Source organism: Typha angustifolia, chromosome 1 (genome assembly GCF_048772165.1).
Source record: "Typha angustifolia cultivar Huaian chromosome 1, ASM4877216v1, whole genome shotgun sequence".
In the NCBI taxonomy this organism is placed as follows: domain Eukaryota; kingdom Viridiplantae; phylum Streptophyta; class Magnoliopsida; order Poales; family Typhaceae; genus Typha; species Typha angustifolia.
In genome coordinates this window covers 877503-900891 of record NC_133239.1, presented here as the reverse complement: position 1 = coordinate 900891, position 23389 = coordinate 877503, and the positions used below count along the sequence as shown (strand labels likewise).

Here is a 23389-nt window from a genome sequence, read left to right as displayed (position 1 = left end):
ACTGGCTCACAAGTTAAGGGATTGTCAAATTGCGAGTTTACTAATCCCATTCAGATGGTTAGGTAGATTAGCAGGATAACTTTAGATTAATTTATGCCATTAATCTGCAAAATGAAGTGTGGTACTGGTACCAGGTTATGCCTTTTGCTAATGTCATCATTACAACCAAGTTGGTATTAACTATTCGTCCTAACTTTGGAGCTAAGCTCTCATGACTCGTGACACAGACACAGACACAGACACAGACACACAGTCCACTCCAGTCAAATGACGGACCGGATCCTTCAACGAACCGGAAACGGATCCGTATCCGCAACTAGGCGAAAGAGCTGGAATGCCGTAGAACCTGGAAAGCCATCTGTCCACCATTCGGAGAATCCACCCGGCCGTCGGCCAGCCACGAGACTCAAGATGAGGGCGTCGGTGGTGGTCCACTTGGCTCCATGATCACGGGCGAGTCATTCGTCCACAGCGCCGCTCTCCGACTCCCACCCCTCCTCTTTATATTCCATCTCGAGTTCTTTCCTCTCTTAATTATTCTTCACTGTTTCTTTAGTCTCGCGGGTGCTGCGCATTAATTTGAAGTACGTTTCCTCTTCTCTCTTTCTCGTTCTCTTTGATCATATAGTGGGAAAACGATAGCAAAAGTTGCGGTTTTTAAACATAATTCTTGTCTAATATAGTGAATTAGAGATATGGATGGGCAACCTCCACCTTGCAGAGGTAGTAAGAATAAGAAGCAAGGAATAAATAATTCGCACGCCAACAAAGATGGTGCACCTGTGAATGACCTATGGACTGATGGCCTCATCTGTGCATTCGAATTTATTCGAGGCCACAACTGGACAAGTCCAAATTTGTCTAGGGCCCAGACCTCGCTGAATCCAAAGAAGCAAGCCGCAAAATGTGGATTGGATAGCATGTCTGGAGAAAATTTGGGTGAAAGCATCTCATTGGATTCCTCATCCCTCATTAATGTAAGCAAGTTGATGCAAACTGGGATTGGGTGTACTGAAGAAGTTTCGCAATTTGATGATCGTAAAGCAATGCCAAAGTATGTCAGGGGACCTTCAGATAGCTATTGGGTGCCCATTGGATGGACTAGGATTTCAGAACTGGTCCAAAGAGTGCAAACCGATGCAAGCTGGGAGTTGGAGCAAATTGATCTTATTGAGGATGAAGAAGATTTTACTGTTGCCGATGTCGCCGCGCCTTATTGGGAGCGGCCGGCAGGACCTAGGTGGTGGTGTCATGTAACTGCAGGTCATCCATTCATTGATTCATGGTTGAGTAATGCTCATTGGTTGCATCCTGCTATTAGTATTGCTCTGAAAGATGAGAGTCGCCTTATAAGTGAAAGAATGAAGCATCTTTTATATGAGGTGAGCTGCTCCATTTCTTTGCGTGGAATATTTGTATAATGTTAACTGTCAAGCTGTAGTTCTCTGCTGCAATGCTATCAGTGCTTTCTTGAATTTAATATTGGCTTTTAAGGATAGCTTTTAAAGTTTTATAAGCACATCGTATCAATTTGCCAATATTTTATAAGCACAATTTGAGAAATGTTTATTCCTGACTTTGATAACCAACTTGGAAGTAAAATAATGTTATGGGGACCTGATCGAGCATTTTGTTTATTGTTATTTTGAATTTAGATGTTGAAACCAAGTGTTTGCTGTTAGACACTAGCGTATATTTTTAGTAGATTGCAGACTAAAGGCAATTTATATACTATATTATGTATGATGTTATCTATTCAGGTGCCAGTCAGGGTTGCAGGTGGCTTATTATTTGAGCTCTTGGGTCAATCTGCTGGCGACCCATCGAATGATGAAGATGACATACCTATCGTTCTTCGGTCGTGGCAAGCTCAGAACTTTCTGATTACCACGTTGCACATCAAAGGCCCTGCATCAAATATTAATGTGTTGGGAATAACTGAAGTTCAGGTACTTAGGCGAGAACATGCAAAAATTTTACATGTCTGTTCTGTTTGGTACTGAACATAATGATTTAGTTGCACTCAGGAGCTGCTTCTTGCTGCTGGAAGTTCAGCTCCTAAAAGTATACATGAAGTTATAGCACAACTAGCTTGCCGACTCGCTCGGTGGGATGATAGGTACTGTCAATAATTTTTTATTGTAATAGTCATTTATAAGCTAATGTTTTTTGACTTCTGTCAATAGAAAAAGAGATGTGTTAATGTATTTATAGTATGTTCGTAGGTGATTTAGTTAGCCTGATGGGCATTATAATCTTCATTCTGTATGTTACTTTTCAGTGACCACGGCTGGCTTTTACCTCTAGTTTGGCAACAAATCTTTTGTTTTTACCAGGTTATTGTAAACCAATTTTTACTTATACTAACAGAGAACCTCATTTGCTTCGTTGTACCTCTGAACAAGTCATACGGTTTTCTTAATTATACTTGCATTATTTTAGGGAATTTGGTTTTATTTCATGTTCCTCTGTATTTTGCTGCAGATTGTTCCGCAAGTATGTACTTGGAGGAGCAAATGAAATAGAGTTAAAGTTTGTAAATAGGTAATTTGCTGATTCGTATACCTCTTTTGACTTATATAAGGTGCTCTAGGAGCAATATCATGTAAGGATATTGTTTCCACTTTCCAGGAGAAATCATGAAGACTTGAATCTACTCTGTATAATCTTTAACCAAGAAATTAGGAGACTGGCCACTCAGGTTAGCAATTGTCAGAAATATGTCCTTTAAGTTTGGACATCTGATATTGAACTTTGTCTTATTAATACTGTAAAAGAGTTAATGCAGTTCTTCTCTTTGATAGGTTATTAGAGTTAAATGGTCACTTCATGCAAGAGAGGAGATCATCTTTGAGCTCCTCCAGCATTTGAGAGGCAATGCCACCAAAGCTCTGCTTGAAGGAATCAATAAAAGCACAAGGGAAATGCTCGAAGAGCAGGAAGCTGTTCGTGGACGCTTGTTTACAATTCAGGATGTTATGCAGAGTACAGTTCGTGCATGGTTGCAGGTTGTATCTTACAAACAAGCAAATGCCTTTATTTGCAATTTCATTTGTAATATGTTTTGACGCATTGGTTATGTAAAACCTTCTTCTTTAAAGAAGTTATAACATATTAATCTTGTTCATGTGTTTCAGGATAGAAGTCTCCGCGTGACGCATAATTTGACACGCATAATTTGACCATTTTCGGTGGCTGCGGCTTGGTTCTGTCCATAATCACAGGACTCTTCGGCATAAACGTCGACGGAATACCGGGGGCTGAGCGTTCTCCATATGCATTTTATTTGTTTTCCGGTCTTCTGTTTTTCATAGGATTTGCCTTGATCGCCCTTGGAATTATATACTTCGGATTGGAAGATCCTATCACCGAAGAGCAAGTTCAGATGAGAAAGCTGGAACTTCAGCAGTTGGTCTCCATGTTCCAGCATGAAGCAGAGACCCATGCCAAGGTCAGAGAAGGCATTTCGCGGCATAATTTGCCTCCCAGAGCTGCAGATGTGCTCTCTGAGAAGAGCTATCTTCTCATTTCTTGATCTAGTCTTAACATCGTTCTACTCCATTTGATGAAAGTCGTTGTGAGAAATAACTAAGCTGATTTTGGAGCTTCTCTAAAATTGTCTTTCTAATTGCACAGCTCTCAGTATAAGCAGTAGAACAGCAGACGAGGCTAATTGCAAAATGCTAGAGATATAGAAATCAAAGTACACTGTTGAATACAATTGTTGTACAACATTTCACCAATTCCAGACCATCTCAATCAAGAGAGACAAACATATACAATCCATGAACACATCTCTCTGGATTCAAACACTATATATAGGTCTCACTTCCCAGGGACGAAGTTGGTGGCGTAGGCCCAGGCATTGTTGTTTACTGGGTCAGCAAGGTGGTCAGCCAGGTTCTCCAAAGGACCCTTTCCGGTCACAATTGCCTGCACAAAGAACCCAAACATAGAGAACATGGCAAGCCTGCCATTCTTGATCTCCTTCACCTTGAGCTCCGCGAAGGCCTCCGGGTCATCGGCGAGGCCGAGGGGGTCGAAGCTCCCGCCGGGGTACAATGGGTCGACTACCTCTCCGAGCGGCCCGCCGGCTACTCTGTAACCCTCGACGGCGCCCATGAGGATGACCTGGCAGGCCCAGATGGCCAAGATGCTCTGGGCGTGGACCAAGCTAGGGTTGCCCAAGTAGTCCAAACCACCCTCACTGAAGATCTGGGAGCCGGCCTTGAACCACACGGCCTCGCCGAATTTGACGCCGTTGCGCGCGAGGAGCTCTGGGAAGACGCAGCCGAGCGCGCCGAGCATCGCCCACCGGCAGTGGATGACCTCGAGCTCCCGGTTCTTGGCGAAGGTCTCAGGGTCCGCAGAGAGCCCCGCGGTATCCCACCCGTAGTCGCCGGGGAACTCCCCGGTGAGGTACGAGGGGGCCTCGCCGGAGAACGGGCCGAGGTACTTCACGCGATCCGGGCCGTACCACGGGCTGCCAGAGGAGACGGGCTTGGGCTTGCCGGCAGTCTTGCGCATGGTGATGCGGCCATCGCCGGTGATCTCGGAGGAGGTCGGGGCGAGCTTGACCGCCTTTCCGGCGAGGGACGGGGAGGAGAGCGCCATGGTGGCAGCCATTATGAGTAGTTTGGGGATGTAGTGGGACTGATAAAATGAGAAGGTCTTGGAGGGCGGTGTGTGAGAGAGGAAGAGCGTTAGGTAGTAGTTAAATAGTAGGAAATGGGATAAGAGAGGATAGAGGTGCTTATCTCTAGGGATCTATCGGTATCTCTTCCTTTCTTCTCATTGGTTGCTGGATTCATGGACTGTACGAGTCAGCTGTGAGTTGGCACTCTGTTAGCCTCTAGTTTGCTGGTTTTTGGATCCTGGCGTTTTGCTATCATACACATCCGTACTGTTCTAACTACTATCGGTTCGTCCAATCAGGTAACGCCGCGTGTCTCTTGGATGGATCAGATAGACCCTTAATTGGACCGGCCCAACCATTAGGACTATTCAGTAATTCCGCCTCAAACAAATCAAATCAGTGTAACATCTTATAATAACTTTTCTCCACCTCCATCTCTCCAAGAGTAAACGTGAAAAGAGAGCACTGCCCCAGTTACCCTCAAATGTATATATATTTATATATATATCAATGGCATGATGTTTCTTCTCGGTAGAATAGGAAACTTCACAAATATATCTCGTTTGCTTCATTCTTATCAAAAACAACATCACACCAGTGTCACTTCACTCTATTATCTTCATTGCTATCAACTGGATCTTACAGTTTAGCCCCAGTGTGCTACTACTAGATGCAAAGAAAAGCTTTATTCCTTCCCAAGTTTGCATTGGCATAATTCTTTACTCATCCTTAGACAGCGTTGATGAAGAGTGCACATGGGATCTCCACATTCTAGTGAGACGATTAATAAGTTAGAGCGACACGTGTTATATACTCTCAACTATAGAGTAAATTAAAAGGTACGATCTAATTAGATGCCTTATCTAGAACAGCGATAGAGTGGAAGGAGACTCGAAATTTGATTCCTTCGCGAGCGATGCACTGCGCTGAGTCAGACGTGTGCTGCAGATGGAAACCATTACTGTTATGCCATCGTGATAACAGTTGGAAAGTGATATAAAGACAATGAGAACAAAAAACATGGCTCCGATTAATCTATTTCTGGCCGAATGCTGCCGAGCAAATAAAACATGCCTCGAAACAAGTTTTATTCTACTGGACGTCATCCATTTATACGGAATTTTTTTTAAATAACACCTTGTCTTTTACTTATTTTATGATTTAAAACATTATATAATTAGACGTATTGCATAAGTAGTAATAAATTAATCTTTTACTATCTCGTTTTTTTTTTCTCATCTCAAAACCCAAGTTTTTTTATAACAGTTTTCTCGAGGATATTTTAGTAAATTTAAAAGTTAAAATAAACTATGTTATATTAGTCAAAATAAGAATAGTGTTATATAATATTAGAGGATTTCTTCCGTGCAAGAATTAATTCTTTATCGATCAATTTGATGAAGATCTTTAAGGGTATAATAGGAATGAGATATTATTGGTTCAACAGGTAATTTTTTTTAGATATATAATCTTACACATTATATTTTAATAATTATATTATTTTAATATTTTATTAAGTAAAAGATATATATATCATTAATTGAGAGTAATGTATATATATCAAATTAAGGGTATTGATATCTTTTATAATTAACTTGATAAAAATTTTAATTATATTTTATCTTTTTGATTATTTTTTATTATTTACATATATCTCCCATTAGTTTAAGATTGATTTAAATTAAATTTTAATAGATAGAGATAGAGAATTATATTTAAATTGAAGTTTATCTCTAAATAATCAAATTTAAATTATTTAATATTAAATGATATCTCCTATAATTAAGGCATAATTATATTAAGAGAGAAATCTTCCGTATTGTAAAGTTAATTGTTTATCAATTACTTTAATGAAGATCTAATGGTTAAGATCTTCAAGGATATAATAAGAAAATTGGGAAGTTAAGCACACGTAATTAATCTTCTTAACTAATATACTCTTTTTCTTAAGTAATGGCTATTATAGCCGTTGGATTAAGATTATAATTTTTAAAATTGCATTGAAGTATTTGCCATAATATTAATATGGAAATAGAAGAATCTTACAAATAGCTAAAATACAGGATATTTTGCATAATATTATTTAAAAATTATAAGATATTATTAAACTCTGATTAATCTAGAAAGATTAGGAAGATGCAATTCAAAACTCTAGAACAAGAGGTTCAACAAAGGCAGGCAAGGAGTCACAGGATATCCGAAGATTCCCGTGGATACGAATATGCTATTCGACCCAACCACCGGATAGCACTAATAGAGTCTTAGACCACGTGTCATCCACCAGAGTTCCGTTCTTACCAAGACTCGAATATCCCCTCTTGTACCTCACCTGATACTTCCAGGAAGAGAGAGAGAGAGAGTCGATAAGTGCTCGCCATTCCGATTCCAACTACGAGTAAATCAGCGAATCGAAGTTATTCCAATTTCTTTATACGATATCCAGGTGCTTGTCGACTCATTATTCGGCGCAGGAACCATGATTTAACCTGCAGTAATTTAGAGCGGAAATTTGCATCTGTACCCCGCATTTTCTCACTATTGGCAGATCCCACTGTCTTTTCCATTAAAATAGCATGTTTTTTGGTTTTCCCAACAAACATGCACTTGAAAGTAGGGTCTTAAGTGCAAAAATTCCCCCAGCGTTAGAAATCCATAAATTCCATTCTAAAATCACGAATATTAGATGCTAATATTCCTTTGGCATCTTTTTCCACAACAAATTGGGTGCTTATATGCACCTTACGTTTCAATCTCGGTATATACTCACGGTAATATTCCCTTGGCACCTTATTAATCTCTATAAATACCTCCCAAAATTTATTTGGGTCCTCACAGCTCTCCTACAATAATACTAAGCGAATTAGCCTTCGACTACTCCGAGATCTCCTCCATGGCAGGCATCGTGGTGGTGTTCGACTTCGACAAGACCATCATCGATGTCGACAGCGACAACTGGGTCATCGACGAGTTGGGCGCCACCGAGCTTTTCGATCGACTTCTCCCGACCATGCCGTGGAACTCCCTAATGGTTGGCCCATTCGACCCATTTTATGATCTCTCTCTCTGTTACTTATTTAGGAGTTTAAGATATATTTCTTACTTCTTTGGTGGGTTTGGAATCGATTCAGGATAGGATGATGGAGGAGTTGCATTCAAAAGGGTGGTCTATTGAAGACATTGCGAATTGTTTAAAAAGGGCTCCTTTGGATCCCCATGTTGTTTCTGCTATTAGATCAGCCTATGCACTTGGGTATGTTTAACTTATTTCGTATTTCGTTTAGATCTTTCTCCCAACAGGTGTTTGATTTCTTGGCGATTATTGTTGCAGGTGTGATTTGAGGGTTGTGAGTGATGCCAATCTATTCTTCATAGAGACGATCCTTAAACACCATGGGATTTTTGAGTGCTTCACTGAGATTAACACCAATCCTAGCTATGTGGATGAGGATGGCAGGCTTAGGATCTTCCCCTACCATGACTTCCTCAATTCTCCTCATGGTTGCAGTGGTCTCTGTCCTCCAAACATGTGCAAGGTACTCTTTCTTTCTTAGAAAATGTTGTCATAAAGGTGTTTGTTTTGAATTCTTTGATCCTGTGTCTTACTCTGGAATTTGGGTAAATTGCAGGGCAAGATCATTGAACGAATCCAGGCATCTGCAGCAGTTGCAGGAAAGACTCACTTCATCTATCTTGGTGATGGCAAAGGAGACTACTGCCCGTCCCTTAAGCTAACTGAAAGAGACTATGTGATGCCAAGGAAGAACTACCCTTTATGGGATCTCATCTCTAACGACACCAATTTGATCAAGGCTGAAATCCATGAATGGAGCAATGGCGAGGATCTCGAAAGAATTCTCTCGCAGTTGATCAACAAATCCATCATTACTGATCATACTAGCTCTGTGCAAATGTTGCCTGAATGCAAGTATGAGACGAGTCCGATATCCGCCAACGAAGGCCGTCCCATGGTTCTTCGCGTTCCTCATTGATCACCTGACTTGATTCGTAGGACGTTTGATCAAACACTACGATACCTGCCACCTTTTCTTGTTTTTTTTCTTCTTCCTTTAAACTATATGCTATGGAAGGGAGATAGAGGTTTTGCTGATCTCTTCTCATCATGCAAAGTTTGCATGTATGGTTTACTTGAACGCGATGGCAGCTATAACTTGCAATGAGTAAAGAGTTCTGGAATGCTTTCTAACTGCACATATGCTTTCCAACTGCACAGAAAAAGGAGAGGAAGATATATATAGTCTTTAAAACAAATCCCATAACTTTATAAACATCTAAAGAGACAAAGTTGGTATCCTGTAATTAAAACTGTCCACCTCTTTTAAACCTATTGTTGATATGGCCAAATTGATATGGCGTTTGTTATGAGTCGCATTCAAAGTTTCAAATTAGATAATTATCGAATTTCAAATGGGTAGAGCGGAAATTGATGGTCCTTAGTATTTCATATTCTAACACTCTCTAAGAAGTAATTTTATTTTAAATGATAGAGTTTCATATTTTCAAGCAAAGGTGGTATGATAAGATTTGAACTTACGACCTTTGGCGGCTAAAAAACTTGAGTTGTTAGAAAACTATTAGAGAACGGTGGCTTTGAAACAAAAGATCTTGACCGTGGCAAATACTTTAATATTCTTTTAAAAATTATAATTCCTTTAAAAATTATAATATTAATCTAACTGTTAAAATAACCAATATCTCTATTTGTTATTAAATTTAATTTAAATTAATCTTAAACTAATTAGAGATATATGTAAAATAATAAAAAATAATCAAAGAGATAAAAATTAATTAAATTTTCATTAAGTTAATTATAAAAAGATATCAATACCTTATTTTGATATATATATATATATACACACACATTACTCTCAATATTTATATCTTTTAATTGATAAAATATTAAGGAAATATTATTGTCAAAAAATAATGTACAAAATAATATATTTAAAAAATAATAATTAACTCTTTAACTGATAATATCTTTTAAATTTTGTACATTTCTATTATATTCTTGAGAATTTTAATCATAAATTTTTATTAAACCGATTAATAAATAATTAACTCGCAAAAGAGTGCTATATTTTATATTCTAACACCGTAGTTGGTTGTGATTGTTAAGGATCCAAACCCGATAAGACAAGTTTTTTAGCGGCTTATCGGATCCTTTCACGGTCTCCAGCAGAAACGAGCACGGCAGAGGAACTGAGAGGACTCCATGGATTTGGAGTTCTCGTCTCTTCTCAACTCGACCCCGTGGCCATCTTCTCCGAAGGCAAATCCCATCAATTCTCGCAGTCTCGAAATACCAACTTACCGGAGGTTCAAATCGATCGAATCCTCGGTTGGGTTCCATCAAAGGCGCTTTTTTTCGCCTCGCGCACCTCAGAATTCTGCTTTCATACCTCTTCTTCCAATAACAGATGCCAATTTCCGACTTTTTGGTTGCTCCAGAATAGCCCAATATGATTGCGATGATACCCTCAAAAACTACGCCATTAGCCTTAAAGAGTGGACCTCGAGAGGGTCTCTCATCAGTGGAAAAGCGATCCATGCCCGCTTGTTAAGAACAGGAGTAGAGCCTGATACCTTCCTCTATGATTGTTTGCTCAATATGTACTCAAAGTGCGGCACCATTTCCTATGCTCGAAGGCTGTTTGACGAAATGCCAGATCGGGATGTCGTGGGTTGGACAGCAATGATTGCAGGGTACACCACAGAGAACGATGACAAGGAGGGTTTGAGATTGTTCGTTGAGATGCATAGGGAGGGAATTCGACCAAATGGATTTGCTTTTGCAGCTGGACTTAAAGCTTGTTCGGTCTGTTTGGACTTGGATCTTGCGAAGCAGGTGCATGGAGAAGCAATAAAGATGCAACTTTTATCGGATTCGTATGTTGGATCTTCTCTGGTTGAAGTTTATATGAAGTGTGGGGAGATGGGGCTTGCTGAAAAAGTGTTCTTCAGTTTAAGGGAACGTAATTCTGTCTGTTGGAATGCGTTGTTCAGTGGTTATTCCGAGATGGGTGATAAGAGAGGTGTTATAATGCTTTTCCAGAAGTTGATGGAGTCTGAGACAAGGCCTAGCAAGTATAATTTTCCTATGGTTATCAAGTGTTTCGCAGAACTAGGTTTTGCAAGACATGCTCGGGTGGTTCATGGTTTGTTGGTGAAGATTGGATTGGAGATTGATAGTGTTTTAGGCAGTAGTCTTATTGACATGTACTCGAAATGTGAATCTGTTGAGGATGCATGGAAAGTCTTTGTTACGATAACTGAACCTGATGTTGTAGTTTGCAGTGTGATGATCTCATGTTATGATAGGCAGGATATGATTCTGGAAGCATTTGAACTTTTCGTAAATATGGGGAGCTTGGGAATCAAGCCAAATCAGTATATTTTTGTAGCGATTGCTAGTGCTGTTTCTAAAATCTGTGATCAAAGACTTTGTGGCAGCCTCCATGCTTGTATTTTGAAAAGTGGATTCATGATGGACAGAGAAGTGAGTAATGCTATTTTAAATATGTACATGAAAACTGGGGCTGTTAAAGATGGTTGTAAATTTTTTGATGCTATACTGAGCCGTGATCTTGTTTCCTGGAACACACTTTTGTCTGGATTTCACAATAAAAGCTGTTGCGAGCAAGGGCTGATATTCTTTAATCAAATGGTTACTGAAAATTTTGTACCTAACAAGTATACATATGTCAGCATTTTGAGATCTTGCACCAGCCAGATTGCTTCTAGCTATGGTGCCCAGGTTCATGCCCGCATCCTGAAGCACAATTTAGAAGGAGACTCCCATGTTGGAAAAGCACTTCTGGATATGTATGCAAATTGTGGGAATTTCACAAGTGCATCTCTGATATTTGCTGGACTGAAAGAAAGAGATGTCTTTTCTTGGACTCTGGTTATCTCTGGCTGTGCAAAGGCTGATCAGGGTGAACAGGCCATAATATATTACCGTGAGATGCAACGAGAAGGTGTAAGTCCCAATGAGTCCACACTAGCAAGCTGCTTGAGAGCTTGCTCTAACTTGGCGGCTTTAAGCTGCGGTCTCCAGTTCCACTCCTGGGTCATCAAATCAGGCCTGAGGAATGCATTTGTTTCAAGTGCTCTTGTAGATATGTATGTAAAATGTGGGAGCATAATGGATGCTGAGATAGTGTTTTATGGCTCAACTCTACGAGATGAAGTGTCATGGAATACAATTATTTGTGGGTATTCTAATCATGGATACTGGGTTAAGGCACTGGAAGCCTTTGAACAAATGGTAGATGAGGGCAAAAAACCTGATGAGACTACGTTCTTAGGTGTTCTCACAGCTTGCAGCCGTGCAGGATTGCTTAGTGAAGCACAGCAGTACTTTAATTCATTGAGCCAAGTCTATGGAATGAACCCTACAATTGAGCACAGTGCTTGCATGATAGACATTCTGGCTAAAGCAGGTAAACTTGATGAGGCTGAATCTTTCATCAAACAGATGAGAGTGAAACCAGATGCTTCAGTATGGAGGGCCATTCTTGGAGCTTGCAGAATGCATGGGAATGTTGAGCTTGCGGAAAGAGCAGCTGGAAAGCTATTTGAATTAGAGTCACATCTGGACTCTACTTGTATACTATTGTCCAATGTATATGCAGCTTTAGGAAGGTGGAGTGATGTTTCAAGGGTTAGAAAAATGCTGAGCAGTCACAAGGTTAAGAAGGAGCCTGGATGTAGCTGGATCGAAGTCAATGGTCAGGTCCATGTGTTCCTCTCTCAAGATGGGAATGAGTTTAAGAAATGTACTTAAAAGAAGAACCAACTTTTAGTGCTTTCCTCCAGATAGAGGGCATGTTCTTCATGATATTGCCAACTGGAGAGGGAGAAGACTGAGGCTGCTGGTCGGGCCGCAGAAGACAAGGCTAGAGCTAAGGCTCTTGCAAAGGAAGAAGATGAGAGGAAAAAGGTGAAAGCTGCTGCTAAGGAGGGAGTAAAGCGGCTATTGAGGCAGTCCTTGTCCAAAAAAGGTAGACGCTAAAGAGGATTCCCCTGCTGGAGGTGCCAGTGCTGCTGATGTGGATTTCTTAAAAGACTAGGTATTGAAAATGAATCACCTGAGGATAAGAAAGTTGAAGATGCAGATGTTGTTGAAGCATGCAGTGGGATGGTTCCTTGAATGATGAAAGGAAAGGAAGGAGATGGAGATGCTTCTAAGCAGATTACTGCTTCATGAACATAACTCTTTTCATTTGGCAGTTGCCTACTTACCTGTAACTCATAGTAGTATCTTGTGGTTAGCTTTAAGGGTTTATAAGCATTTGGGAGTTGACGATTTCATATGAACTTTGGTTCAGCATTTGCTTACCTATTGTATTTCTTTTCAACTGGATTGTGTATGATGCAGTTGGAGCTTAAATGAGAAATTCTTTCTTCCTTAGCATCAAATTGTGCTTAATTTCATGGAATCATTTCTCCCTCTTATAAAGTGTTCACATTGAACTTGAAAGGTACAATGTGCAGCGGGGCATTAAGTTCTTACCTGAAATTGTGATACTAGATTACATACTAGGTGGCCAAAGTATTGATGGATTATATGACAGGAACATTAGTATTTTTCAAAGCTAAAGACTATTCAGCTATTAACTAAGCAACTCATAGTTGGGCAAAATCGATGTCTCTCCCTTGGTTTGTGAAAATAAAGGGCTTTGTGTCCACTCCTTATTTGTTGTAAGATAGAACAAGAAATAGCAGGTTCTTTGAATGTCTCACATCATGTAAAGTCTGGACCCTGGTTTTTGGTGTTAAACCTTTTTATTTGATGATACATGCTTGATGAAATTTTTATTGCATTCTTCATACTTGAGTTTCAGAAACTTCTCTATCAAGCTATAATTTGCTTGTGCAGTAGGAGCTCTTTTTTTTATTTTCCTTTTCCGAAGCTAATTTCCTTTGGAGATCTGGGATGTGGCTTCATGCCTTAATTTGAGTTACAACTTGTGCCTTCTCTTGTTGTCGGAGTGTTTCCATATTCTGCACTGTTATGCAGTACTTTCTTGACAACTTCATTTTTAAACCAGCAGATTGAATAGCAGAGTTCAGATAAATTTTTTGTACCAATTTGGTGAGCTACTACATTTTTAATATACAGATTACAGCAGTCCATTGTTTGGGCTTTTCTGCTTCAGTTTGCTGCTAAATCACATTGAGGTTGGTCCGGAAAAAGAAGGTTAATTCAAAGAGAAAATTATTTAACAAAAGTGCAATAATTCCAGTAAGTCTGTGATGCAGCATGGCTTCATTAATTTGGAAGAAGATCTGCACATGGATGAAGGAGAAAAGCTGACTATTTTCTACTAAATCTATGTATTCATCTATTCTTCTGTAAAGAGTTGATCAATCCTTATGAGGGTTCCTTTCTCTTTTTTGGGTGAGATTTTCCTTTCCCTCAATAAGATGTCTTACTCTGTTAGGACCACACATGAAAGTAAGTCTGTTTCTTCGCGCTATCTTAGCAAAGCTGTCTGCAAGGTTCCTATCTCGAGCTGAAAATACTCTCTAGTTGCTGCAAGTAACATTTTAGCCTCTTTTATTAATAAATTCTCCATCCTAGGCACCCGGGAGTTCTCATTGAATGCTGAAATGATGCCTTGATGAGCTCCTCTTGCTATTAATGGAAATAGCTTATATTGGAGGGCAAGAAGAATGATATTTAATAGTGCAGCAGCTTCACTCTGTCCAGAATACATTCCCTGTAGTGCTAGGCAGCTACAAGCTGCTACATTTCCATGGCCATCTAGTATCAAGCCACCTACTCCTCCTTCTATGTATTCTCTCTGATTTGATGCTGAACCATCAAAATAACCTAAGAAATAGTGTTGTTCTGGTATGCAGCCCATCAATGCTATATAATTGTCAGGTAATCCAGGAAAGCATTCAAAAATTTCAGAGCATGAACTGTTGGCCTGATAAAAGAATTCTTATATGTAATAACATTCAATAATTTAAAGAATAGAAAAGAAAAAAAGATAAATTTACCTTTGATCTTCCATCTTGGGTGAGTGTAAAAAGTTTGATGCCATCCTTGTCAACCTTTGGTTGTATAAATTTCAACTGGATGTCTTGGAGAAGCATCCTGACATGCATCATTAAATCAGCTCCAACCCTTCTTGAAATTTGCCAAGAAATCTTTTTCTTCCTGGTTATATGGGTATTACTCATTGTTCTCCCAGAGTTCTTGAAAGAAAGAAAAAAGAAAGGAGAAAGAAGAAATCAATATCAAAGATTTGGATTGAGAGGGGAAGAGAGAGGAGAATGCCATCAAGATTCGAGAGAGCTGTTACCTGAGAGAGACGAGAACTCGTTGTTCTTGAGAGAGAAGTAAAGTTTAACAGAGAGAAGAGAGGATTTGTGATTTCTTTGGTATGCGGGAGAAGAGAGAACAGATAGAACTAAAATTTTCATATAGAGGAGGGAGGTAACGGTAGAATTATTTAAAATCCAGTTATGGGCGAATCGGAACGGTTGGGTCCTCGATCGTACGGGTCGGGTCAGACCCGATTAGACCTGGACCTGCTGCTTTTTAATCGTTTTGCACTCTGAAGTTTACGACGTTCACCGCGGGTCGGTAAAGGAGAAAAGGAGCAGGCCGGACGAAGTTGACGCCATTAGTCTTAAAGAGTGCACGTCGAGAGGGTTTCTCACCAGTGGGAATGCCATCCATCCGTGCCCGCTTGTTAAGGACAGGAGCAGAGCCTGATACCTTCCTCTATGATTGCTTGCTCAATATGTACTCAAAATGCGGCATCATTTCATATGCACGAAGACTGTTTGACGAAATGCCAGAGATCGGGATGTCATAGGTTGGACGGCAATGATTGCAGGGTACGCCACAGAACGATAGCGAGGAGGGTCTGAGATTGTTCGCTGAGATGGCATAGGGAGGGAATTCGACCAAATGGATTTGCTTTTGCAGCTGGACTTAAAGCTTGTTCGGTCTGTTTGGACTTGGATCTTGCGAAGCAGGTGCACGGAGAAGCAATAAAGATGTAATTTTTATCGGATTGGTATGTTGGGTCTTCTCTGGTTCAGTGCTTATTCCGAGAGATGGGTGATAAGAGAAGTGTTATAATGCTTTTCGAGAAGATGATGGAGTCTGAGACAAGGTCTAGCAAGTATAATTTTCCTATGATTATCAAGTATTTTGCAGACGTGGGTGTTATTTTCATGTTAATTTTGGACGAAAAAAAAAATTTAACACAAGGCTAACATTAAAGAAAAGATTATTTTGAAACATTTGAATAGTTTAGCAGCTCTTAGATTTTTTTAAAGAAAAGGAGTATAAGTAATATTCGGTCATATTTTAAGAGATTGTCCTACTAATTAATCACAGAAGTCCTACTCAGTCTTGGACTCGGGTTTAAAAAAGAAAACAGAGAGAAGAAGAAGAGAGTGTAGTAATATTCTAAAGCCGGACTTGGACTTGGACTCGGCTTAAGTCTAAACTACATTAACCTAATCCTTCTCGGTTACGGATATTTAGTATCGTACATAGTAGCATCGGTATAAATTAAAATTGAGAGAGGCCCTAGGGCAGCAGGAGATTAAACAATGGAGTATTCCGGAAGCAGCTATTGCCGTTCATGGTCTGAGCTCCCAGGGGATACCATACAACTGATATCTGAAAAGACGGTCGACGTTGCCGACTTCGTTCGGCTCCGTGCGGTCTGCTCGTCGTGGCGTTGTGCGGCGCAGCGTCCTTCCAAGATGGCAACACAGCTCCCTTGGTTGATGCTAAATAATGATAATCCTCTCAGCGAGACCCGCCGTTTCTTGTGCCCTGCGAGCGGCGAAGAATACACCCTATTCTTGCCCGAGGCCGTTGCATGCAAAATATCCGGCTCGTCGCACGGATGGTTGGTTCTGTTCCGCCTCCCCACCGGCGCGGTCTCCTTACTAAATCCCTTCACTCGGGTTCAGATCCCTCTGCCCTCCTTGAGCAGCTTCCCTCGCAAGTTGCATTACGACGCCGCCGACAGCGAGGAGTATGATGGGGAATCCGAAGACGATGAGGAGGAGTATGAGAGGAAATCCGAGGAGGAGGGGAATTTCTACACCTGTCGCGTCTCATTGTCTTCGAGCCCGACGATGTCGTCCGACTGCGTGGTGATGGCCATTAAGGAGAATTCAAATGTGTTTGCTTACTGTCGTCCCGGTGACGACGCCTGGACTTTCGTCCAAACCACTTTGCACTACAATATCTGGTCAATAACGTATAAGGACGGGCGGTTCTACGTGATGGATTTTCAAGGGAGTGGCGAGGTCAGGTACGCGGCTCACCCTTTCACGTTAATTGGGGAGATCCAGAGATGCCCATTCGGCTCAATCCCATCAGTTAGTTTTGGTTTGATAGAGTCCTGCTGCATATTGAGTTCCGATCCAAACAACACGGAGTTGGTAATGGTCGTCCACACTGAGAAATTAGGCAGACGTAGTGGCTTTCAGAGTTTTAACGCTTTCATGCTGAGCCTCCCAGTCCCGGATCCTGCTACAAAACAAACGGGGATGCGAATACGAGGATGGCGCGAGAATGAAAGCTTATCTGAGCACGCATTGTTCTGGGCCGGAGGGCAATTCTTAACGATGGATGCTAGCCGGTTCGCCGGAATTATCAACGGGAACTGCGTCTACTATCCAGTTTATGAAAATGCTCGTTATTACGTCAAACAATTCAAGCCTAATGAGAAAACTTCATGCCGCACCGCGCCGCCGCCGCCCAGAGAAGGAGTATATTTCAATCAATTGCCCATGTGGATTGCACCTACGCTATGCTAACTTTGTTGATCTTAATAGTTAGTTCGAATTAATAGTATTCTGTTTCTGTAATTATGCATACTAGCATACATGTAATTGCACGTAATTAGTTTGCTGAAGTGCTGTGCATAGCATGTGGGATCATTATTATTTTCCGTCTCTTTTGTCTACTGCTTGGCTCCACAGCTTTTATGCAGTGATAATTTCTTGAGTAACTAACACGGCTTCCCTTACTCTGCCAACGAAACTACTGGATACGCCTACTTTGCATGCAATTTGCTTTACAAGGCAGATCAGTGTCTGTAAGTCCCCTGAATCACAACTCTGCACGGGAAAGGACTTTCTTAATCTTTTTGTCCGTTTGTATGTTTTTTTATATGTAGACAAGCTACACGGTGTGCAGTTTTTAGAAGACATCCAGAAGTAGTTTCAATCTCAGTGACGCATAGCTACAAACACCTCAAATGCACTTAAGCCTTAATAACCCTCAATACCTCTTCCGCAGAACTATCAGCCTCCTGATTACAAACAACACCTGATAAAAATATAAAAGAAACATTACTTTAATTTACAACATGCCACCATCTCTTATAAAACCTCTTCCAAATGTATTGGCAAAGTTGTTCTCCGGTCAATTATCTTATCCTAGTCTGTATTTATATACCCGGAATAATATAAACGAGTTTATCTCCTCCTAAAATCATCCCATTTAGCATTTGTATCAAAGTTGCAATTCTGGGAAAAAAAGTATATACAGATAGTTTCCTCCATAAAATCAAACCGTACCATACAAGAGCATATGTTTCTGCAGAGTAACTGCGGATGTTATGAAGCAGGCACCTAAAAGCAACAGAAAGAAAAGAAAAAGAAAAGAAAAGCAATAAAAAGAACATCACACACTTCACAAAGAAAGGTCTGTCTGCTAAAATAGATCACCGATTCATTTAATTGCGAAAGTATAAGTAGTTTGCCATTTAGAAATTTGATCCAAAAATATACAATATGTCGGTTATTTTTCCTCAAAGGTATCTAGAAGCATAGAGACGGTTACTCTAGTCACAGTACATGCCCTAATATACTTGCAAGGTCTACTCTCGTTGCAAAAAGATGGGTGACTCTACTCACCAGCATCACAGAGTCGTGTTCCCAGTCAGTTGGACAGTAACTATCAAAGATGATCTGCAAGAAGGTTTGACATACAACAAACATAGAGAAAGCAAGTCAAAGGAACATCCTACTCCTGCATTAAACCATTAACACTAAAATCCATATATGTATCTCAACTTCGATAAAAGTGACTGTTCCCAGTAAATAACTATCATCAACAGCCATCTATCTTCTTCAGTTAGTCGGTTTCTGCCATGTCATCATCGGAGGATGGGTTTTCTACCTCACTGCCGCTACTCATATCATCAGCTACAGGTGAGAAATAATCTTTGCCTGAGCCTATAGTATCATACTTGACAAATTTAGCCTGAAACTCCCCTTCATTTCCACCTTTTCTTTTTCTCCGTCCATTACTCGTCAATTTCATGGAATTAGCAGCAACCATAAAAGCATTATCCATCATTTCCATGTCATCATCCTTTGCATCCTTCACAACAGCATCTCCTTGCTTATCGAAGAAGAAAAGATCAGCATCTGTCCTTTTGCTGGCTGAATTGAATATCGTGCCCTCTGAAGTAACTTTAGACTCATTGTATATCAACCTCTTGAGAAGTTTGGAAAGATTATCTCCGAAGAGCCTCATACCCTTATCTTCAAGATCTACGACCCACTCTGCATACAACGAGTCGAAAATCAAAACATAAAGATATCTTGGAAAGCATTGGACGAAGATATCAGCAACAGAACAAAAAATAACAATATGAGAAGGTCAGATGGGCGCACTAAGAAGAGCTTGAGGTGTGGTAGAATTTGGTCTGTTAGGTTTCCCCAAAGCAACCTGATGAGTGATCCATTTAATCAAACTATTTGGAATACTAGATGTTGAGAATGCATTCAAATATGACATGGCTCTTCCCTGATCTCCTTTATTCCTGCTAAGAAAAATGACTTTCAGAACAAAATTTCTAATAATCCAAAGATCTCAGACAATAATCATATTCCATTTCCCCCTGACCTGGCAACTTGGATTGCTTCATGAGAAACAATCAATCTTGTCATGACAATACCAATTATGGAATCATCAGCTTGTTCCACTTCAACTTCAGGATTAATAAATGAGTAATCTACCAAGATAAGAGCATCATAGAGGATGTCCCGAACCACATTTTCATCCATTGTACCCTGAGTTAAGCAAACTAAGATTAGTGCATATTATCGATATTCAGCCAATCTCTAGGTAGGAGACTGATAAAATATCTAGATATAGTTTTAACTGCGAAGATACACAATAAGTATGATAAGACAAGAGTCACAAGACACATTAACGGAAAGTTATCTAAAAGATCTTGCACATACTCTAGGCCTGAAATTAACTTGCAAGACAAATAATTGCACCCTTCAGCACAGGAAGCATTGAAATATCAAGAAAGCTGAGCAGAAGAACAGGATGTTCTTATATTCCAAGCTAAGGAGGGCTGACTATATATCTCCTAGCTGATGAGGGAGAACACTCCTTGGTAGTTATCATGTGCCCAGCTCAACAAGCTCAGACAAGCTTCTCGTTTTTGTTGATTTCAGTAAATATGCAAAGATCATTTACTTGAATATGGCATACAAACAAATGCAAGTTATGACAAAGAATCATTTCATAACTCAACAACAAAAAGAATCATGAGATAATGGAAGCTAATTGATTTAACTCTTTTCTTATGATGGCAAGCATGAGTGCAAAAACACAGCATAATTTCAAAACCAGTTTAACAATGTTTGCTCAACTAGCAGGACTTTCACTGCTTGCTCAGTAGAATACAGCTTTTACAACAAATCAATGGAGTTCTAGAGATAATCCTCTAGTCACAGAGCTTTCTAACACTGGAAGCACAAAATGGCAGGATATTTATTTCATATATCACAAATATTAAGCTCCAAAACAACCAAGATGGAATTTCGACTCATTATAACAACTCGAATAAGAACATGTTAAACTAAAAGTACTAATATAATATTTATAATATCAACCATGAATAATAATTAGTTTGTATCAAATCCACCTTCTTGATGTATTAAGTGATTTATTCAGCTAAGATTGTCAAATCGCTAAGATCATATCAAGTTTGCACAGTTGAAAATGAACCCAAAAATATTTTGTTCAGTATCTGGAAATTCAGAGATAATTTTTACTTACCAAGAGGGAGGTAACAGGCAGTAACGGATCAAGCAGCAGTCTCAATAAAATCCCTGTTTACCACCATATATTAGTCTGAATCTGATCACATTATAGGGTTCAAAGTATCTGTATTTTCCTAGTGTGAAGTTATAAGCAAGACACAAGACTACATCATGTACCCTAGCACTAAATGTTCTTATAAAATGTCAAATTGGGCAGGCAACCCACTTACCAAAAAATACACGGTTCTGAAACACGGTTATTGAACTGACTGCCCAAATCCTCAGTTCCTTCTGCAGGTCAGGCCTCGGAGTCCCATCACCTTGCACCTTCAAACATAACCTAAGCAAAAAAGCCTCGGTGATAACAACACCAGCCAAATATTCAATCCCACGTCCGTTATCTTTCCCCAACCCATCCGTTATCTCTTCATTCACCAGTGGAAAAAGAAGATCGAAACCATTCCCTTTACTCGAATGCAGCACAGTCCAGACACGAACAAGATCCCTGAATCCCGGAAGCAAGAACCCGTCGGCAGAATCTCTCCCATTGCCACTCTTGCTACTAGAAATGCTAATGTAGCTCAATAGACCTTCGACCAAAGACTCAATCTGCTTCATTACTTTCTTCGCCTCTTTCCCCGATAGCTTATTTGCCTCGAGAATACAATAATACAGCTCCGAAACAACAGGAGCGAGCAACGCTATACACTTTGTACCACCGCAGGAGGCGGAGCAAGCGCCGAGAAGCTGGAGGAGATCCTTGACCGCCATGAGACGACTGATAAGCTCCTTTCTTGAAGCAATCGACTCATGGTAGCCTACGGCGGAGTAGAACCAGATGATCTCAAGAGGGGGATCGACACTGGATTGTAGTAGGCGGAAGAAGATGGAATGGAATGCGGAGAAATCGCACGAAGCCCTCTGGACCTCGACGAGGAACCGATCAACGGATTCTTTGAGCATGGATTGGAAGCTAGGGCCGCCGAGAGAGCCAAAACCGAGAGATTTCGCCATTGAGGGAGATTCGAGGAGCACGGAATCCATTATGATTTCTGGGAAGATCAATCGATGGTCGAGCGCGAAGAGAAGACGAAGCGGAGGAACCCTAGAATTCTCGACCGTAGGGATTTCGATTCGAAGGGTTTTGGGGGGAAAGGATTAGGGTTAGGGTTTTTTTTTTTCTTTGCAACGTCTCGACTCTCGAGATCGTGGGGTTTATGACTGGGAAACTCGGGAACGTGGCCGGTGAACCGCGTGCACAGTTATTCGTCATGAATTCGGCAACGAATATCTTTTGCTTCCGTAAAGTCGGCGAATCCGGAACTGTCGGCAGCGACTTTTCCAATCGGTAATTGAGAGGAAGCCAGAACGACAAGTTTATATTGATTTGTCTAACGAAATATTGGCTATGAAGGCTTAGTGATATATTTCGCTAGTTTAGAGGTTATATGTGCCTATTTTTTATTCTTGAAGGTTTGAAAGTGATACTGAGTAATGTGAATAATAATAAAAGTGAAATATAAAATATTTTTAATAAATTTTTATAAATATCTAATAAGGTTAGGCTCCAAGATGAAATTATTATTTTCTTTTTAAATTTGACTAGAGAGAATCTTGACGCTGAAATTTCAACACCATTAATAGATTTTCTAAGTCTACCACATTATTTGTTTTTTCTTAGAATTCCACATATAAATATAATTTCTAGCGTGTTATAGCAGGCAACATTATTTTCAAACGTCTCATTCTAGACTTTAAAAATATCAATCTAGAATAGAAATATTTTTATTAAATTTGAAAATAAAACCATTAAAAAAACCTCTTAATTTGACTTTACAATATAATTTCACTTTAATCTAAAAGTACTTATATATTAAGTTTATTTTACATCTATAATTACTTTAATTTATCTATATAATAACTAATTGTTAAGAAAACTAACAGCCGATCACTTTCGAGATATTTTAAGCAAAACACAATGATCAATGATCGAATAAAAAATATTCATATGATAGAGTATCAGTGATAATAAAAACAAAATATATGGTAATTTTTATAAATTCGTCGAAAAATCTAATCAAGCTTAGGTTTTAATAATCCGAGAGGAGATTGTCACATTCCTTTAAATTGGACTTGAGAGAATCATAATGTTGGAATTAAACAACCATTAATATAATTTTCTAAGTCCAGTGTCTTAGTCTTTTTCCTTTCTTTCTCTGGAATTCCACAAATGAGTACAATTTTGAGCCTATCATATCGGACAGGACAACGTTACTTTTAAATGCTATCTCATTCAGGACTTTGTTCCTTTAAATCAAATTGATTTTGTTATCACGTTAGATAACTAACTCATAGAAAAAATTGAGTCGTATTAAAAATAGAGAAAAGAACAATGTATAGACAAAAGTGAGGATGATATGTCATGCCAATGGGATAGTGATCAGATTGTTAAAATGGGATTATGCTATTTAAGTGTTCCTAGAGTTCAAATCTCAGCGACACTAATTTATATTAGAACATTATTAAATTTTCATTTATTTGAGAAAAAGAAAAGAAAAGAAATATATACCATTGTTATTTGAGAGTAAGTGACAATCTAGACTCTGGAATTCCCCAACCATTACAATTTCCATACTCTTCTTGTTTCCTTCCGTGGAATTCCACAGCCAT

The 23389-nt window shown here is 39.6% G+C and overlaps 5 protein-coding genes and 1 pseudogene across 5 annotated transcripts; 4 read left to right on the top strand and 2 right to left on the bottom strand.

Annotated features, from left to right (window-relative positions):
• The first annotated feature begins 126 nt into the window (after positions 1-126).
• On the top strand, positions 127-3535 carry LOC140761537 (uncharacterized; annotated as a pseudogene).
• A 138-nt stretch (positions 3536-3673) lies between these two features.
• LOC140761528 (chlorophyll a-b binding protein 40, chloroplastic) lies at positions 3674-4699 on the bottom strand. Its single transcript, XM_073098893.1, has one exon. It carries the CDS (start codon positions 4624-4626, stop codon positions 3826-3828), a length of 801 nt encoding a protein of 266 aa, XP_072954994.1. The 5' UTR covers positions 4627-4699; the 3' UTR covers positions 3674-3825.
• Positions 4700-7463: 2764 nt separating this feature from the next.
• Positions 7464-8845, top strand: LOC140761123 (inorganic pyrophosphatase 2-like). The gene is made up of 4 exons (XM_073098325.1): positions 7464-7664; positions 7765-7886; positions 7965-8169; positions 8263-8845. The coding sequence occupies exons 1-4, from the start codon at positions 7527-7529 to the stop codon at positions 8623-8625; spliced, it is 828 nt and encodes a 275-aa protein (XP_072954426.1). The 5' UTR covers positions 7464-7526; the 3' UTR covers positions 8626-8845.
• Positions 8846-9841: 996 nt separating this feature from the next.
• Positions 9842-13061, top strand: LOC140767678 (pentatricopeptide repeat-containing protein At2g33680-like). The gene has a single exon (XM_073107673.1). The coding sequence runs from the start codon at positions 9870-9872 to the stop codon at positions 12441-12443; it is 2574 nt and encodes an 857-aa protein (XP_072963774.1). The 5' UTR covers positions 9842-9869; the 3' UTR covers positions 12444-13061.
• Positions 13062-16108: 3047 nt separating this feature from the next.
• LOC140767687 (F-box protein At2g26160-like) lies at positions 16109-17631 on the top strand. The gene has a single exon (XM_073107685.1). It carries the CDS (start codon positions 16241-16243, stop codon positions 17462-17464), a length of 1224 nt encoding a protein of 407 aa, XP_072963786.1. The 5' UTR covers positions 16109-16240; the 3' UTR covers positions 17465-17631.
• Positions 17632-18359: 728 nt separating this feature from the next.
• LOC140764130 (uncharacterized) lies at positions 18360-21953 on the bottom strand. Its single transcript, XM_073102545.1, has 5 exons — positions 20950-21953; positions 20736-20788; positions 19566-19732; positions 19334-19482; positions 18360-19222 (listed from the first exon to the last, which is right to left on the bottom strand). The coding sequence occupies exons 1-5, from the start codon at positions 21761-21763 to the stop codon at positions 18789-18791; spliced, it is 1617 nt and encodes a 538-aa protein (XP_072958646.1). The 5' UTR covers positions 21764-21953; the 3' UTR covers positions 18360-18788.
• Between the last annotated feature and the right edge of the window lie 1436 nt (positions 21954-23389).

Excerpts from the sequence above, each read along its gene's own strand:
- LOC140761528 (XM_073098893.1), bottom strand. The coding sequence starts at position 4,626 with ATGGCTGCCACCATGGCGCTCTCCTCCCCGTCCCTCGCCGGAAAGGCG.
- LOC140761123 (XM_073098325.1), top strand. The coding sequence starts at position 7,527 with ATGGCAGGCATCGTGGTGGTGTTCGACTTCGACAAGACCATCATCGAT. Across the intron at positions 7,887-7,964 it reads AGATCAGCCTATGCACTTGG|GTGTGATTTGAGGGTTGTGA; the intron begins GTATGTTTAACT and ends TTATTGTTGCAG. Across the intron at positions 8,170-8,262 it reads GTCCTCCAAACATGTGCAAG|GGCAAGATCATTGAACGAAT; the intron begins GTACTCTTTCTT and ends GGTAAATTGCAG.
- LOC140767678 (XM_073107673.1), top strand. The coding sequence starts at position 9,870 with ATGGATTTGGAGTTCTCGTCTCTTCTCAACTCGACCCCGTGGCCATCT.
- LOC140767687 (XM_073107685.1), top strand. The coding sequence starts at position 16,241 with ATGGAGTATTCCGGAAGCAGCTATTGCCGTTCATGGTCTGAGCTCCCA.
- LOC140764130 (XM_073102545.1), bottom strand. The coding sequence starts at position 21,763 with ATGGATTCCGTGCTCCTCGAATCTCCCTCAATGGCGAAATCTCTCGGT. Across the intron at positions 20,789-20,949 it reads TCAGAACCGTGTATTTTTTG|GGATTTTATTGAGACTGCTG; the intron begins GTAAGTGGGTTG and ends GGTGGTAAACAG. Across the intron at positions 19,223-19,333 it reads CACACCTCAAGCTCTTCTTA|AGTGGGTCGTAGATCTTGAA; the intron begins GTGCGCCCATCT and ends CGTTGTATGCAG.